We start from the raw sequence: 16088 nt of genomic DNA on the forward strand, positions 1-16088 counted from the left end.
CCTAGGACAACCAAAAATGATATATCTGGCTTGATGATCTTCAACTACAAACCACCACGACACCGGCTAAGAACATTAACATCACCTATTTTAAACCAAGAAATGGAACCTATACCAAAAATCCATTTCTCAAACATGATCTAACCTTCGCAAATAAAGTTTGAAACTATAAACCTATAATGTAAGTAAAAGAATGACTATATATATATGAAGAATGTTCTATAATGCAATAACATTGTCAAGGTTATTTGTAACTTTTAAATGAATAAACTAGATTTTTTACACGTAACAACATAAATGATTATTCAACTTAACTAAATAACTTCTCTCGTTCCATTTTAGTTGTCCACTGTTGATTTTTAAAAGTCTTTTTACTTTAACTTTGACCGTAAATATTTTTGTTTGTATTATATAATACTTGATGAAAGTTATATCATTGAAAAGTTCGTTTAAAATCAAACTTATTTATATATTTTATATCGAGTGTTATAGAATATAAATAAAAATATATATGCGGTCAAAATTGAAACAAAAAGACTTTGAAAGTCAACTGTGGACAACTAAAATGGGACGGATGGAGTATTATTATTATTATTATTCAACTTTAAAGATTTTTAAATGACATGCTTTTTTTTATTATTATTATAATAGATGATACTCAATTTTCTAAAGTTTTATTTAACACGTTTAACTTCGATTACTTTTAAATGTCGTGTCTTCGGACGGTTTAATTGGGGGTTTCTTCTCCTACTAGGTATTGAGGGTGAGGGGACTCTCAAACGTGAATCCAGTTAGGACAACGCAAACTAGATCATCTATTACGAGCAAATGATCCATACCTTAAAGAAAAACCCTTCGATTCCCTTTAAACTGTCAATATAATTGACTTTAAACGTAATTTATTAACTGCATAAATTGTAAATTCATATTTAAGAATCCGGCTTTTTCCAAAATAACTTTCCAACGTGTGATGACTAATGAGTGACATTAAACTTTTCAAAAAAGAATACGTAAAGTTACGGTAAAACTTGAATAATAATTTACCAATTAGTTGGAAATTTATTCCACGAAGGTTTAGTTGATCGTGTTATGATAAAATGACAATAGTTAAAAGAAAAAGATGTGATTCTTTTAAAAAGAAAAGTTAGGTAAAACATGCAGTATCTATGTTAAGTAAAACAGGAGAAAATTATGTAAAATTTAGGGGGAGGTTATATAACATTTAGGGGGCTATAGATGTTTATTAAATTCAAAGCTATAATTTGTAACTTTTTTTAAAGTGACAGTAACCAAACTTAGATAAAGTCTGCAGTACGGATTATTTTCTCTTCTTTTGATATTAAAAATCTATGTTAAAAAGTTTTTGTAAGCTTGATAAACACATAAATTTGAAAAATAATACTTAGTAATGTTCTAATATAGATGATTACTCTTGTGTACAATGATTTTACTATACCATGCTTTAAATCCAGTTTATTTTAAATTACCTTTCAAGTTATTATCATTATTTTTACAGCTTCTAGATAACTTTACCTATTTAACTATTAACAAATCACATGATATCTATTTTATTTATTCTATATTAAGATCCATAAACTTTTCTTCTTGATCTTATAAAACAAATGGTTATTAGAGTATTCTATTCTATATTTCTATTAACCTTTTGTGTAATACGGTGTATTATTATTTTTGCCAAAAGTTTACTAGTGATTTTTAGTGTCTTTTTCCAAAGTCACTTTACTCTTTCAAAAATATTTAGAAAAAAAAAAAACATAAATCCACAATTTTAGTTAGTTGAAAACACACACACACACACACATTATCTCTATACTTTGTCACTCTCTTTTTTACACTCAAATAGAAAACATAAAAAATCACACAGTGATTTCCGGTAATGGGTTGTACAGCTTCAAAATTAGGCAATGAAGATTCAGTCAGACGTTGTAAAGAACGACGTCGTTTAATGAAAGAAGCCGTTTACGCCCGCCACCATCTCGCCGCCGCTCACTCCGACTACTGCCGCTCTTTAAAAGTCACCGGATCCGCACTTTCCGTCTTCGCCGCCGGCGAACCCCTCTCCGTCGCCGACCAAACCCCTGCTGTTCTCCTCCCTACTCCTTCCACCACCTCCACCGTCAAACCACCGCCGCGTCCGCCGTCATCGTCGTCGTCATTTCGCTCTTACAAAACACAACAAGCTCCACCGGCACCGCCGTCTTTTCACTCTTACAAAACACAAACTCCGGCGCCGGCACCGGCACCGGCACCGGCGGTATCTAGGTCACCGGCGCCGTCAGTTGCCAGCTCGAAACACCGTCATCCGCGGCGGAGTAAACCTCCACCGGTGAAGGTGAAACTACCTCACATTTTATCAGAATCAAGTGAAACGGAATCATATAGATACAAAAATGAAGATATATATACATACAATGCTGAAAAGGCAAATTACAATTCTACCCCTTCACAAACATCATCAGTTTGGAACTGGGAAAATTTTTACCCCCCTTCCCCTCCTGATTCCGAATACTTTGACCGAAAAAACCCCAACTCCGAAACCGAAGAAGAAGACGAAGATCGCTCTTCTTCTTCGGTTTATTCCCATTCTCATTATAATTATAATAATAATGAACCTATAAAAAAACCGACAAAAAAAACTTCAAATAAAAAAGAAGAAAAAAAAGAAGAAAGAGAAGAAGTAGAATGTAGTGAATGGGCGGATCATCATGATCATTATAGTACTACTAGTTCAACTAGCTATGATGATGATGATGATGATGATAACGAGTCAAGATCAGATTCTAGATCTGAAATTGGAAGCCGGTCGAACTTCGGATCCGAAGCGCCTCCACCGGCTTCTTATCATTCCGGGTTTACTGCTTCGAAAAGCAGTAAGTTATTTCCCGGAAAGAAAGTGTCTGGGGAGTCAGCAGAAGAATCTTATTATAATGATAAGGATAGGTTTAATAATAATAATAATAATGATAATGGTGATATGAGAATGGTGATTAGGCATAGGGATTTGACTGAGATTGTTGCTTCTATTAAGGAGTATTTTGATAAAGCAGGTGATGCTGGTGAACAAGTTTCCGAAATGCTGGAAACCGGTCGGGCTCAGCTCGACCGCAGTTTCCGACAGTTGAAAAGTAAGAATCTTACGTTTTTTTACTAGGTGTTTGGTTTTGTTTCTTATCTCGGCTTATTGGTTTTTTTTTTTTCAAAAAGCCGATAAGCTCATGAGCTTGTGATTTCGTGTCAATAAAGCTCATAAGCTGCAAAAAATTGAGCTTATTGGCTTTTTGGAAAAAAAAAATCAACAAGTCAAAGATAACAAGCTAAACCAAATTACATTTTTTTAAAAATTAGTTTTGGTTGTTTTTATTTACTAACTCTGAATAATTTATGTAGAAACTGTGTATCATTCAAGTAGTGTGTTGAGTAATTTGAGTTCAAGCTGGACATCAAAGCCACCATTGGCAGTAAAGTACAGGTTTGAGCCGGATTCAATAGGCGGTGAACCGGGCGGTTCAAAGAGTTTATGTTCAACTCTTGAAAGACTTTTGGCTTGGGAAATGAAGCTGTACCAAGAAGTGAAGGTACCTCTCCTTTTAAGTTTTAACCCTAAAAACTGTTGTCTGCATAAAATATTTGTACAGTACAAGTCAGTAACAGACAAAATATTATTTTGAAATGATTAAGAAATTGATTTGTGTTGTTTTCTTGCCAATTTTTTCAAAAGAGATGTTGGGATAAAGATTGTGCAAAATGGTGGAAAAACACAAAAAAGTTGCCTTTGTTGATGAGGATGATATGATCTTTAGGTGGTGGATTTTCGTTAAATGACCAAAATGCCCTTGGTCAATATATTGCTTCACTTATTTTGACCATTACCTATGGTGGGAAATCACTGCATTGGAATAGTTTTATCCATTGTGTTATAGAAACAGTGTATCTAGAAAAAAAAAGTCATTGTTTCTTTCAAACTTTTACTTTATTTTAAAATGACCATCATAAGAAAATGTTACTTTTAGTTGTAATAGTATGATTATATATGCATGTACATATGACTGTGTGCCTTATAGTGTTTTTCCAACATAGTTCAATTATTGAGGTTTAGATTAGTCATTGGACAAAAAGGTATTACCTAAAGAGATGCTTTACATGGACCTTTAGCTGAATAGAAGATATCATATGGAAGGAGAGAAGAAAAGAAAAAAAATTAAAAGGCATATTGTAAAAGAAATCCTTTTATCCAGATTATATTTTGTTATCGAATGACCAAAATGTCCTTGCAAGTATTTTATGGTAGTCTGACCATGTATTGTGTTGTGTGGCACACTTTGAGCCATGGAAAAAGGGTATGTTGATAGATTTCTTATTTTCCAACTTCTTGTGAAAACTCCTACCTCTATTTTTATGCTGCAATATCTTACACCTCCAAGCTATCTTCTTTAGGAAGAATGGTACTATACTAAGCGCACAAAAGGATATCTTGAAATTCTGTATTTTGTTTTTTTTTTTTTGGTTAAATTTAAGCTATTGGGTAATGACCAAAATTGGCATTGGTAAATAACAGCCATGTATAACACATTGTGATAATGTTGAGTCAAAAAGTAAAGAGAGAAAATGAAAAAGATATCTTAGAAATGACCAAACTGCCCCTGTAAGAAGTAACAAGGGAGTCTGACAAAGTATGACAACCTGGAGCAATCTTTGTTTGTCATCAAATTAGGAAAAGAAAGCCAGTGGGGTTAAATGTATGTCTGCCAACTCACTCAGAAACAAAATAATGTTTTGGTTTTACATGCCTAGCAGGCAACAACAATGTTAGCTGCTAATATGAAATACCCTGTGTTTTATTGATCTTATATTGGCAGAAGCTTGTTTTTAACCATGAACCTGAAATGATTGATATGTCATATTCACTATGTCTTGTGTTCTTTTTTGGGATTTTTATAAAATTACCATAAATTCTCAATACTTTTCCTAGAGAAGGTACAAGTTACATTTACATATTAGTCCATTATCAGCTTCACAATTAGCTTTTTGTATATATATATTTATTTAATTTGAGCTAATTAAATGGTTACTCTTATCGAATATCTCAATATGTGGTAAAATAATACCCACACTCAAAGACTTTGGTTGAAAATTGAAATATAAATATAACGATGATTTGGTTATACGGAGACTTTGATTAATGAGCCTAAGTCATAATGTAGTTACTAATTTGACTGATTTATTTAGGCAAGAGAAGGGGTTAAAATTGAGCATGAGAGGAAATTAGCGGCACTACAGAGCCAGGAGTATAAAGGAGAAGATGAGAGTAAACTGAACAAAACAAAGGCGACAATAAAAAGGCTGCAGTCGCTAATTGTTGTTACATCTCAGGCCGTCTCAACCACCTCTACGGCTATTGTTGGACTACGAGATGCCGAGCTAGTCCCGCAACTTGTTGAGCTTTGTCATGGGTAAGTAACTGCTTCCCATGTTTAATTTCTCAATTTTCAGTGCTAAATACATACAAATAACAAAACCTGTATATATTGTATACTGTAGTTTTTAGTTACCATTGGAAACATGGTGGCTTCAAATGGGTAGTTTTTTTGGCATAGGCCAGGTAGGGACCTCCAAAACACTTTTTGTCCAATTATTTTAATTATTTAAAAATAGTTATAGCATCACATTTGATTTCACAACTTATAATGTTTCAATGGTAGTTTAATTGTTTAACTATAATGATATAGGGGAGTATATCAATTCAAAATATACTTTGACTGACTATTTGACCCTTTCATTGAATTTGCCTTTTCATTTTCTCGTTTGACTTACTTGCGATAAAGTATACCTGAATTGCCTCATTTACAACTAATTGGATTAAAGATGCAACCTCTTCTTTTTTTTGTCACTGCATGTATGCTTAGAACTTAGAACACTGACTTTTAAAGGTAAGTTTTACTCCGTAGTAAGTATGGTAATTGGTTTTCCAATCCTTTCTACTTGTTTACCTTGGTCAGTTACGTACTTTAAAGTTAAAAAATTGGTGTTACTTCGCTACTTGCATCACTCAGATCACGACTATGTTAAACTGAGAGGACCAACACATAATGACTGAGAGTTAAAGTATTAAACTGGGATTGGCCAATTGTTCCGGCTAATATGTGAAATCAAAGTACTCTTGTTTAATTTCATTTTTTTCTTTGTAGATAATTGCTGGCTACTTTTATTCTTTCCATTTTACCTATAATGGATGATTTTGGAAGTTACTTGCTATTTTGTGTAAAAAATTGTAAGTTGCCTGAATGAGAATTTAACAAAAGTAGTTTGCTGTTTTATGTAATTTGCCCATAAAGATCATAAAAGCTGTCATATTATCTATTTCGATACAAGGCTACATATATTTCTACTAATAAATGACCAAGAATTTCTAAAGAATATGTTGTTTTAATGTACACATGGTTTGGAGGGAAATTTTGTAACAATTCGAATACTTGAGTACAAAATTTATTGACATGTTTGTGCTGGGAAAGATCAAGATATGAACTTTTATTAAATGCACCAATTTATGTTGGCTGACCATCTGTCCTGGGTCATATTAAAGTGCCATGGACCTAGTCTGCTTCTCCTTTTATGGTTTTTTCTTTTCTTCTTATATAATTATTATCTTTATAAAGTTTCTTCTGAACTTTGAAACCGACACGTTCATTATGTAAAGTTGAACTCCTATTCCCGTATATCTATTTAGTTGGTTTTCGTTACGGTTCTATTATTCTATATCTACATGTGTTATAGGCTGATCTTTTCTCCTCCAGTCAAGCACGTATAAACATATACTCCGAAATAAAATTGTTTTGCAAACCGACTAATCCCAAGGAGCACCACCTGCTTTGCGGGTATCCCAGAGTCATCGCGGCCTCGCGGGTGAATCTCTGTGGCCATAAGGGGTATATTTTTTGCTCCTACAAACTTGAGACCTCTAGGTATTTTCATCCTAAGAGCCCAAGCCTTTACCATTAGCCACCATCCCCTGTGGTTATATGATCACAATGTTTGAAGTTATTAATTCTCACCAATTTGAAAATTCAGTACCGGGTACATCTGTAAGAAGTATTCTTTGTAGTGTCTGTCTTGAATACCCATAATAATTACAGTAAGAGATTTTTGTGGTTTTGACCTTTGTGGACCCAAATTCGTGTACTGGTTATTTATTTATTTTTTGAATGATGAGTTAATGACATTGACTTAATAGTGTTTTATTTAGAATGATGACCTTGGTTTAAATGTTTAATGGTGTTTCTCTTGGAAACTTCAATAAATTATTTTATATATGATTAATGGACTGAAATTTGTGTCTTTGTGACACTAATAATCTAATTTTTGATTAGTAATGCGTAGCATGTTTTATGCATTTGAATACATTTCATGTGACGTTCAACCCAGTTGACTTCTTGACTACCTGTTTTCAGCTTAGTTAGATCTGTAAGCTTGACCCAATATTTGACCCAGCAGATATGAAACATAGCCCAAGTTGACCCCTTTGTATTTCATTGGTTCAAAATTGCATTAATCTGCTAAATTACATAGCTTGAAGAGTATTTTGTAAATGAAATTGTGATTTTAATGGAATGAGGGTGTACATGGTTATCTGAACAATATTAATGTCTTGGTGCAGGTTCATGTACATGTGGAGATCAATGAACCAATGCCATGAAGTCCAAAACCATGTTGTTCAACAAGTTCGGGGCCTAGTTAACCGGTCATCCAAAGGGGAGTCAACTTCCGACCTTCACCGCCAAGCGACCCGTGATCTTGAAGCCGCTGTGTCAGCATGGCACACCAGTTTCTGCCGCCTGATAAAATTTCAGAGAGATTTCATCAGATCTCTTCATCAGTGGTTCAAACTCACTCTCCTTCCCATCAATACCGAAGAAGCAAACATCAACGGCTCACAACCCTCTGATGTTTACTTAGTCTTTGATGAGTGGAAACTAGCCCTTGATCGTTTACCTGACACAGTGGCTTCTGAAGCCATTAAAAGCTTCATAAATGTTGTTCATTCAATATCTCAAAAACAAGCAGAGGAAATGAAAGTGAAAAAGCGCACTGAATCAGCATCAAAAGAGCTTGAGAAGAAAGCATCTTCTTTAAGAAGCATAGAGAAAAAGTACTACCATTCTTACTCTATGGTTGGGCTTGGGCTCCCAGGCAGCGGGCCTGAAAATGAGCACGGGTTGGACGCACGGGACCCGCTTTCTGAGAAAAAGTCGGAGCTAGTGGCATGTCAGAGACGAGTTCAGGACGAAATGGTCAGGCACTCAAAGGCAGTAGAGGTAACAAGAGCTATGACTTTAAACAATATCCAAACTGGTTTGCCAGGAGTTTTTCAAGCGATGACAAGTTTTTCGGGTTTGATAATGGAAGCACTTGAGGTTGTTTGCAACAAATCATATGCCATCAAGTAATTTTACAACCCTATGATCGTGAGTTTGAGTCTCTTTTATCATTTCGAAAGCAAAGTTGGATTATAATTCATAGAATCATATATATTATGTTGTTAATGGCAAAGGGGGCAAAAAAAAAAATGAATTTTTGAAGAGGGGATTGATAATGTAGATATATATGTGGGGAATTTTTGGGTTTTTGGCCATCTCTTTTGTTGGGAGGAGGAAATGCTATATCCTCCTGTATAGGCAAACATTGCTTCGTTTCAGAAACATCACTTTTTCCATATGATACATAACCTTGATATATTTTGTATAATATAATATAATATCTATATTTTACTGGTCTTGTTTACATGGATTATGAATGTGATTGTGAATCCTAGTTACTTACCTATCCGTGAAAACGAAAAAAGTGATAATCTTTGGTTTAACAGCTATTCATTCTGTGAATTTAAGTCGAACAAAAAAAATATATATATATATGTAGCTATATTTTGTTGTGTAATCTACATATGCCATTGTCTGTCTAAGGGGTTTTCTTTTAATATAGACATCATGTATTACCTAACTAGTTGTCAAAACTTTGGCCAAATCTCACGTATGAGTTCATAATTGTAGTCATTTGCAAGGATGATGTTTCTATCGGAGTTCAGAGAACTGAAATCTATGGATGTAATGTAACATTTTTGTGAGTTCACATAGGTCTTAATACCATAACACATAGGATTTGTTTTATAAGATGTAGATTTGTTGGATTTAATTAATGTTAACTAAAACAGGTGGTTTAGTATTTAAATCTTAGGGACATAGTAATATGCCTTTTTGTACTTATGTTGTCCCAAAAGACACCTACCACAACCACAAAGAGAGGAATATGCCCTTGATACAAAGACCTTTTCGCTTCCTTTTTTCTTTTTTTAAGGACACATGATGTTTTTTTTTTTAGGAATGATGAATCTTTTTAGATGATGATAAATCAACTTAATTTGTATGCTTAAAAATTAACCTAATTATAAAACGATGACATGTGAAAAAATTAGGAGCAAAACTAGGAAAGAGAATTAGTGGGATCCACATGTTAAATTCTTAAGATTTTAGGTTGATTTTTAGGCATGTGAGTTAGGTTAATTAATCATTTTCTAATTTTTCTAGTTCATTAGATGATAATATGTGAAAATTTAAAGGGTAAGATTAAGAAAAAGATTAGGTAAAATCCATTTGTCACATTCATAAGGCTTTAAGAGGATTTTTAAATTTTAAGTTAATGTTTGTAGGATAAATCATTTTTCTTTTTTGTTTTGGAAGATAAAATATATTTTAGGAGTATTTGTTAGTCCTATAACATATTTTAGGAGTATATGTTAGTCCTATATTGGGACTTGGGTTGTTTGATAAGAAGAAATTATTAAGAATAAAAATGTAATATAGAATGAAAAATTGTAAAAAAGAAAATGAGTATTTGGAATGCGGGTGACTTATGTTGTTTGGTAGAGAATGAATATGAAAAATTATAAAGTTTTAAATAATAATAAATTTAATAAATATAACATTATTAAACAATTTTTTTATTTCATTCTTTACATATTGTAGAGAATGTAAATGATTGTCATTTATCTATTCACATTCTTATTTTTTTTTTGCAAACAAACAAAGAAAGTTGTTCTCATTCTTTTTCTCTCATTTCCATTTCATAATACCAAACACCCCCAAAATTCTAATTAGTTAAGTTTATGATAATTGTTGATGACGTATATCAACAGTTTTAGAAGCTTATAAATTGAATCGAATTATCATTGATCTTCTACATAGAAGTATTCTTTTTTTTTTTGGAACATTCAAAAGGATTCCATTGATAATGACTAGCGGGAAGCTAGAAGTACAGTGCAGAGATAAAGAATACACGAGATTATAAACGAAATTTACACCAATTCGACCCGTCAATACATAGAAGTAATCAATACACGCTGATGAAAGAAATATCAAGCGTTAAATGGAACTAACTTAGATTTTTACTAGATCAAGTGAAGTACATTGACAGAAACAATCTTTTTAATGAAAAGTATATTGGTTCTTTATATATTCGATATGCATTCAATGGATAAATTAAGGTCAGAATATGTTTCCAATCTTTTATTTCTCATTATCTTTGTAAATTTTTGTTTAGACTTTAATAAAAAATTTAGCACCGGAAAATTAACCTTGTATTTAATTTACAGTATATAAGAGGATGTTTGAGATTGTGTTTTGAAGTGATTATTTGATTATTAAAATTACCATTAAAGGATTAAGGACCAACACTGTTGATTAAGAAAAAATATAAGAAAATAAATATATGATACATTGACCGATTACAAAAGATAACGGCAAATCCCATAATCACGAACCACACAACACACTGTCAGAGATAGTATAAAACTAATGTGGTTACGTATGTGGTCACTTAACTTGCATGACTAAACCTTGATTATTTTACAATTCTTATTCTTAAAACATGTTAGCATCTAAAAAAATAAAAATTAAAAAATTCATGTTAGCATCTAAACCAATCCTTGGATCTTGAGCCACCTCTGCGGCTCTACATATAAAACTTAATTAATAAGGTTATGTTAACTTTTAATTATCCATTTTGTCTTTAAAAACACGGTATTTTTTTTTATTTTTTATTTTGTAACAAACCGTTTTATTCATACTTCATAAATGTTTGTGGATTTGTAACAAACCGTTTTATTCAAACCGTAATTTATGAGTTTTTGTCCTAACATTAATGGTATTGGGGAGGTTAGAGTTATAGACAATTTTATCTTTATTAAAATAGAAAGACTGTTTTCAGATTTTATCCAAATGTATACTTATTTAGATAGGCTTTATAAAAAACAATAACAAAAGTGGAAACTTTTTTTGTATGGACCTCATCCTATAAGATTTGGTGAGGCTTCAACATAATGTGAAACTAAAACCATGCAAAATGAATCATATCGATCTTCATGAGACATTAACCAAGTAACCAACTCAGATGAAAATCAACCTTTCATTGCTTTATATAACAAATGATATTGTTAAAAATCAAACAAAAAATAACAAGCTAAAAAACCTTTCATTGCTTTCAAAGCATCCAAAAAAACTTTATTTCCCACCAATCTTGGTAGTTAGCTGTCTTCTTTTAGCAAATGGATGATTGACGGGATCGGAGGAAAATAGAAAATCTTTTCCTTGCCTCACTTTAATCATAACTGAGGAAAATGATATATAAATATAAATAATTTGGTATGTTTATAAATAGACTTTAAAATTTGATGTTGACATATGATATTTAAATTTTAGAGAAAGTTAACAATAATTTTATGCAATTTCTTCCTCTAGATCTTAATCACTAATCATGTATCAATAACAGATAATAAGTAAGCATATTATTTAGCCTACTAATTAGTAACAACATTAGTATGGAGAAATGAGAATGGAGATAAGCACGATTAACATAATAAGACAAGTTAAAATGCATTAGACAAGTTAAATATTTTTCAACAACCACACGAAATTAAATATTTTAGCCAAAGGGGAACGAAAAGTAACAAATTTATATTTTTAAAATTCATTACATGAATAGATAAATATGTTGTGATCATCATATAAATAAAAATCGAATGACGACTTAATTTACCACCTTCTTTTTGGAATTTAGATTTTGGTAGAATTGAAAAAAAAAAAAAAAAAAAAAAAAAAAAAAGGTTGGCTTTTTAGAGGCCTGGCCTACGTAAAATCATTACCACCACTATATATGGTTGGTTCAACTACAATTAATGCTCGATGAATCAATCAACCCCATTCATGCACAACATTGGAGGAAGGTAAATCCATTAATGAAAAAATGGTGGACCATCCATGCAATATTTGTAATGATAGGTAAAAGATATGATGCACCGAAACTCCAAACAGATAATCATATTTGTTTCAAAAACTCTATGGAAACGTTTGCATATACGAAACACGTGTGAAATTTTTCCTTGAATTTTCCATAGACACCGAAACGTTTGTTTGAAGTTTTCATACTGAATCTAATTAACATTAGAGTTTAATGGACTTTTCGTATTTCAAACAGACTATATTATATACAATTTGATTGACATTCGATTTTTTTTATTTCAAAACCAATTATTAAACATTATTAAACATTCAATGAGTGATCACTGATCAAACATATATTATATAACTATATATATACAGTTATACATAATATCTGAAGTCTCAAGTCTATCTATAAAAAATTGATATATTTTAAATTTGTATGTTTTTTTTATTGCCATACCCGTATCTTACATTTTTTAGTTTTACCGTTTTCCGTTCCTTCCTGTATCGTTCCTGTACTTTTTACCGTACCCGTTTCAGTGCTACATAGGCTAAAAGCCTAAAAGGCTAAAACCAATACGTGGTAAAATTTTACAGTAAAATTGTTCCTCAAGTATACAATACTGATTACAATACGTAATCACGTACTATTCACTAATCAGCACCAAAATGACCTTGTGGTCAAGAAACTCGATACTAGCTCTCATGAGTTATTAGATGTCACAAGTTGTATAACTCAATTACATCATCCATGCAAAAGATATCTTTTATGTGGACAATCTCAATTCTCGAAGGTGATACTAGTAATAACAAGGCCGTTTCATGGCTTTCTAAGGCCTTCCGTACTAAAATAGGTCTCATATTTGAAAAATATCTAAAACGTAAATCATGATTGTTCATTTTTTATTTATTTAAAGTGATAGGAAAATCATTTCATAATAATGATAAACTAAAGAATAAAGTAAGGATAATAATAATAAAAAATAAACAAAAAATAATAATAATAAACACTCTTGACAATTTTATTATAAACTAAAGGAAAAGACTATGTTAATTAAAAAAAATCACACTTATGCTAGTTTCGAACGTGTATGCTTGAGAATTGGAAGTGAAAAACATAACTAATAGGCTAAATATAACATTTTGTAATATATTTTTCTATTTATTCATATATGATATATGGTTGAACCAACCAAAATTTGGGCCTCTATAAAATCTTGGCTCTGCTCATTTGCGCGGTTACACATGCCTAAATCTGGCCCTGAGTAATAATACAAACAGGGTTAAGTTGAGCTATGGATCCGATAAATCAATGTATTGTAGTTTTTTATTTAAAAAAATGATATATTTTTATTGGTGTTACGAGTCACGCTTATATGAGATACCGACCAATATAACAAACTTTAAACTTTTGAAAAACTTTCTTAACAATAAAAGTTATAAAGACTTGCTTGTGCAACAAAAAGAGAAATTGAAAACTATCAAAATGCCGAAAACTCTTAACAACTACCGAAGATAATAAAAAAAATATAAAAAGGCTAAAAGATGTAATGATTTAGTTCTTATCGTCACTTTAAGCCCCAACAAATCTAGTGATAGAAACATTTATGCCACATGTCATTTTAGATCCTGATTATGCCACTCACATTTACATTCCAAGATTTGTATTATGTTTATTCCGGTAGAATCAGTTATATAAACTCCACATATAATATAATTATGTAAATACAATTAAATTATATGAGAAAACTTATATATACATGAATGAATAACTTAAAAAATCCATAAATAGATATGGATAACCAAGTCACTAAGACTATTACATAAACTTTATTTCTACTTTCCAAGCTTCATCAAAATATCTTGACCCATGGGTAAATTCACACAAACCATGTACATTGGAATATAATGGGCTTCAAAGCCCAACCCAACCTTTTCTTGTCCTTTAAGTCCTCTTAACATACACTCACTCCTCTAGGGTTTTTCCATTTATCACATAGCAGGCGGCAGATTTCTTAAGAAAACCCTTTTTCTCAAAAACACATTGCAAACAAGAAAAAAAGAAGAAGAAGATGTCGATTGGAGAACTTGCTTGTTCTTACGCCACTTTGATTCTCTCTGACGATGGCATCGCCGTCACTGTTAGTACCCCTTTTTCCATTTTTCTTACTTTTTTCATTTTCATTTATATATATATATACATATATTTTTGTTGCTAATTTATATTGTTTATGGAAGTTAGGATTACTTATTTCTTAACACTTTAGTTAATTTATGTCATACAAATATTGTTACATTAATCCAAATGATGATTTTATTACAACATTCATAGATAAAGCCATACAGGATAAATATGGAGTATATATATATAGTATATATATGGCCATATGGGACAATCAAATAAGAACAGTCTTAAAATAAAAACACGGTGAGAACACTTAAAAACTACATTTTGATGCATTAAAAGCCCATAAAACTAACATAGTGTATAACTAATTATCATTTCCTAAGTGTTTAACAACACATTGGTCTCTCAAAATCGAGAAAATCATGTTTTTTGTTTTGTGCGTCCATGTTGGATGCATATTCAAAAATGATGCATCCAACAAAAAACTGATTTTTTCGATTCTGACGGATCAATGTTTTGTTAAACACTTAAATAATGACAATTTGTTATGCACTATGTTAGTTTTATGGACTTTTAATGCATCAAAATGATGTTTTTAAGTGTTCTCACCGTTCTTATTTTAAGACTGTTCTCACCGGAGTGTTACCCATTTATATATTTTAAATAGTTATAGTTTTTATTATGATTCATATATTAGGGTTTTTTTGTGGATAAATTGATATGTTTTTGCCTTGTGTATCTGTTATTTTTCGAGTAGCATAATTTTGAATTTCTGATAACACTGTTTTAAATTTTGTCGAAATTTTGTATTGATTCGGTTATTGTTGAAGTTATGATTTAATTGAGTTGAATGTAGATAGTATTTTTTGGGAAGTTTTGATATGTATAGCTGGTTATAAAGTTACGTTTTTAAGCACTTGTACACAAAGTAAAAGTTTTTTAAGTTTTTGTGTAAATAGGTTGATTTTGTGTTGAGGAAAGTACAAGCTGAATGTAGGGTTTTTTTTTTTTTGTTTGTAACGTCGATTTGTTGTTTTATGTGTGAACTGTTGTCTTTGAATAAGTTAGAAACTCGAAGTGAAGTCCGTGATTTGAATTTTTGATTGCAGGCTGAGAAGATTGCTACCATTTTGAAGGCAGCCAATGTTGAATGTGAATCATACTGGCCTAGTTTGTTTGCTAAACTTGCTGAGAAGAAAAACATTGTGGATCTTATCTCAAATGTTGGTGCTGGCGGCGGCGGCGGTGGTGCACCAGCTGCTGCTGCTCCTGCCGCTGCTGGTGGTGCAGCCGCAGCTGCCCCTGCTGCAGAAGAAAAGAAGGTAAATTATACATTTTTATACACAGCTTGTTAATATCATTTTTATGTGTTTTTAGTCGACTGACCCCTTTTTTTTGTTCAATGTCTTCAGGAAGAGCCCAAGGAAGAGAGTGACGACGACATGGGATTCAGCTTATTCGATTAGAAACAAACTATTGTTATCTGTTAGTTTTAAGAAATCTATCCTTTTGAAGACTTTTAGTAGTTTTATCTACTAGTTATGGCACCTATGTCACTGTGTTGCGACTTCTTGGTATTATTAAGAATCTGTTTCTTTTTTGATATTTGTCGGGTTACATATTGATATCTATTAATGCTTATCAATGGTTATACTATTGTGTGACTGAGTTATTAC

General features: G+C 31.8%; 2 protein-coding genes across 2 annotated transcripts; both read left to right on the forward strand.

Moving 5' to 3' along the window:
- The first annotated feature begins 1799 nt into the window (after positions 1–1799).
- Positions 1800–8787, forward strand: LOC122595232 (nitrate regulatory gene2 protein-like). The gene is made up of 4 exons (XM_043767569.1): positions 1800–3143; positions 3406–3593; positions 5245–5468; positions 7670–8787. The coding sequence occupies exons 1-4, from the start codon at positions 1895–1897 to the stop codon at positions 8457–8459; spliced, it is 2451 nt and encodes an 816-aa protein (XP_043623504.1). The 5' UTR covers positions 1800–1894; the 3' UTR covers positions 8460–8787.
- A 5457-nt stretch (positions 8788–14244) lies between these two features.
- On the forward strand, positions 14245–16017 carry LOC122596402 (60S acidic ribosomal protein P1-2-like). Its single transcript, XM_043768973.1, has 3 exons — positions 14245–14425; positions 15522–15734; positions 15825–16017. Exons 1-3 carry the CDS (start codon positions 14357–14359, stop codon positions 15876–15878), a joined length of 336 nt encoding a protein of 111 aa, XP_043624908.1. The 5' UTR covers positions 14245–14356; the 3' UTR covers positions 15879–16017.
- The last annotated feature ends 71 nt before the right edge of the window (positions 16018–16088 follow it).

This window comes from Erigeron canadensis, chromosome 4, assembly GCF_010389155.1.
Source record: "Erigeron canadensis isolate Cc75 chromosome 4, C_canadensis_v1, whole genome shotgun sequence".
Taxonomy (NCBI): Eukaryota; Viridiplantae; Streptophyta; class Magnoliopsida; order Asterales; family Asteraceae; genus Erigeron; species Erigeron canadensis.

Coding starts and splice junctions, on each gene's coding strand:
- LOC122595232 (XM_043767569.1), top strand. CDS start 1,895: ATGGGTTGTACAGCTTCAAAATTAGGCAATGAAGATTCAGTCAGACGT. Junction 3,594..5,244: donor AGCTGTACCAAGAAGTGAAG/GTACCTCTCCTT, acceptor TGATTTATTTAG/GCAAGAGAAGGGGTTAAAAT. Junction 5,469..7,669: donor CTTGTTGAGCTTTGTCATGG/GTAAGTAACTGC, acceptor GTCTTGGTGCAG/GTTCATGTACATGTGGAGAT.
- LOC122596402 (XM_043768973.1), top strand. CDS start 14,357: ATGTCGATTGGAGAACTTGCTTGTTCTTACGCCACTTTGATTCTCTCT. Junction 14,426..15,521: donor ACGATGGCATCGCCGTCACT/GTTAGTACCCCT, acceptor TTTTGATTGCAG/GCTGAGAAGATTGCTACCAT. Junction 15,735..15,824: donor CTGCTGCAGAAGAAAAGAAG/GTAAATTATACA, acceptor CAATGTCTTCAG/GAAGAGCCCAAGGAAGAGAG.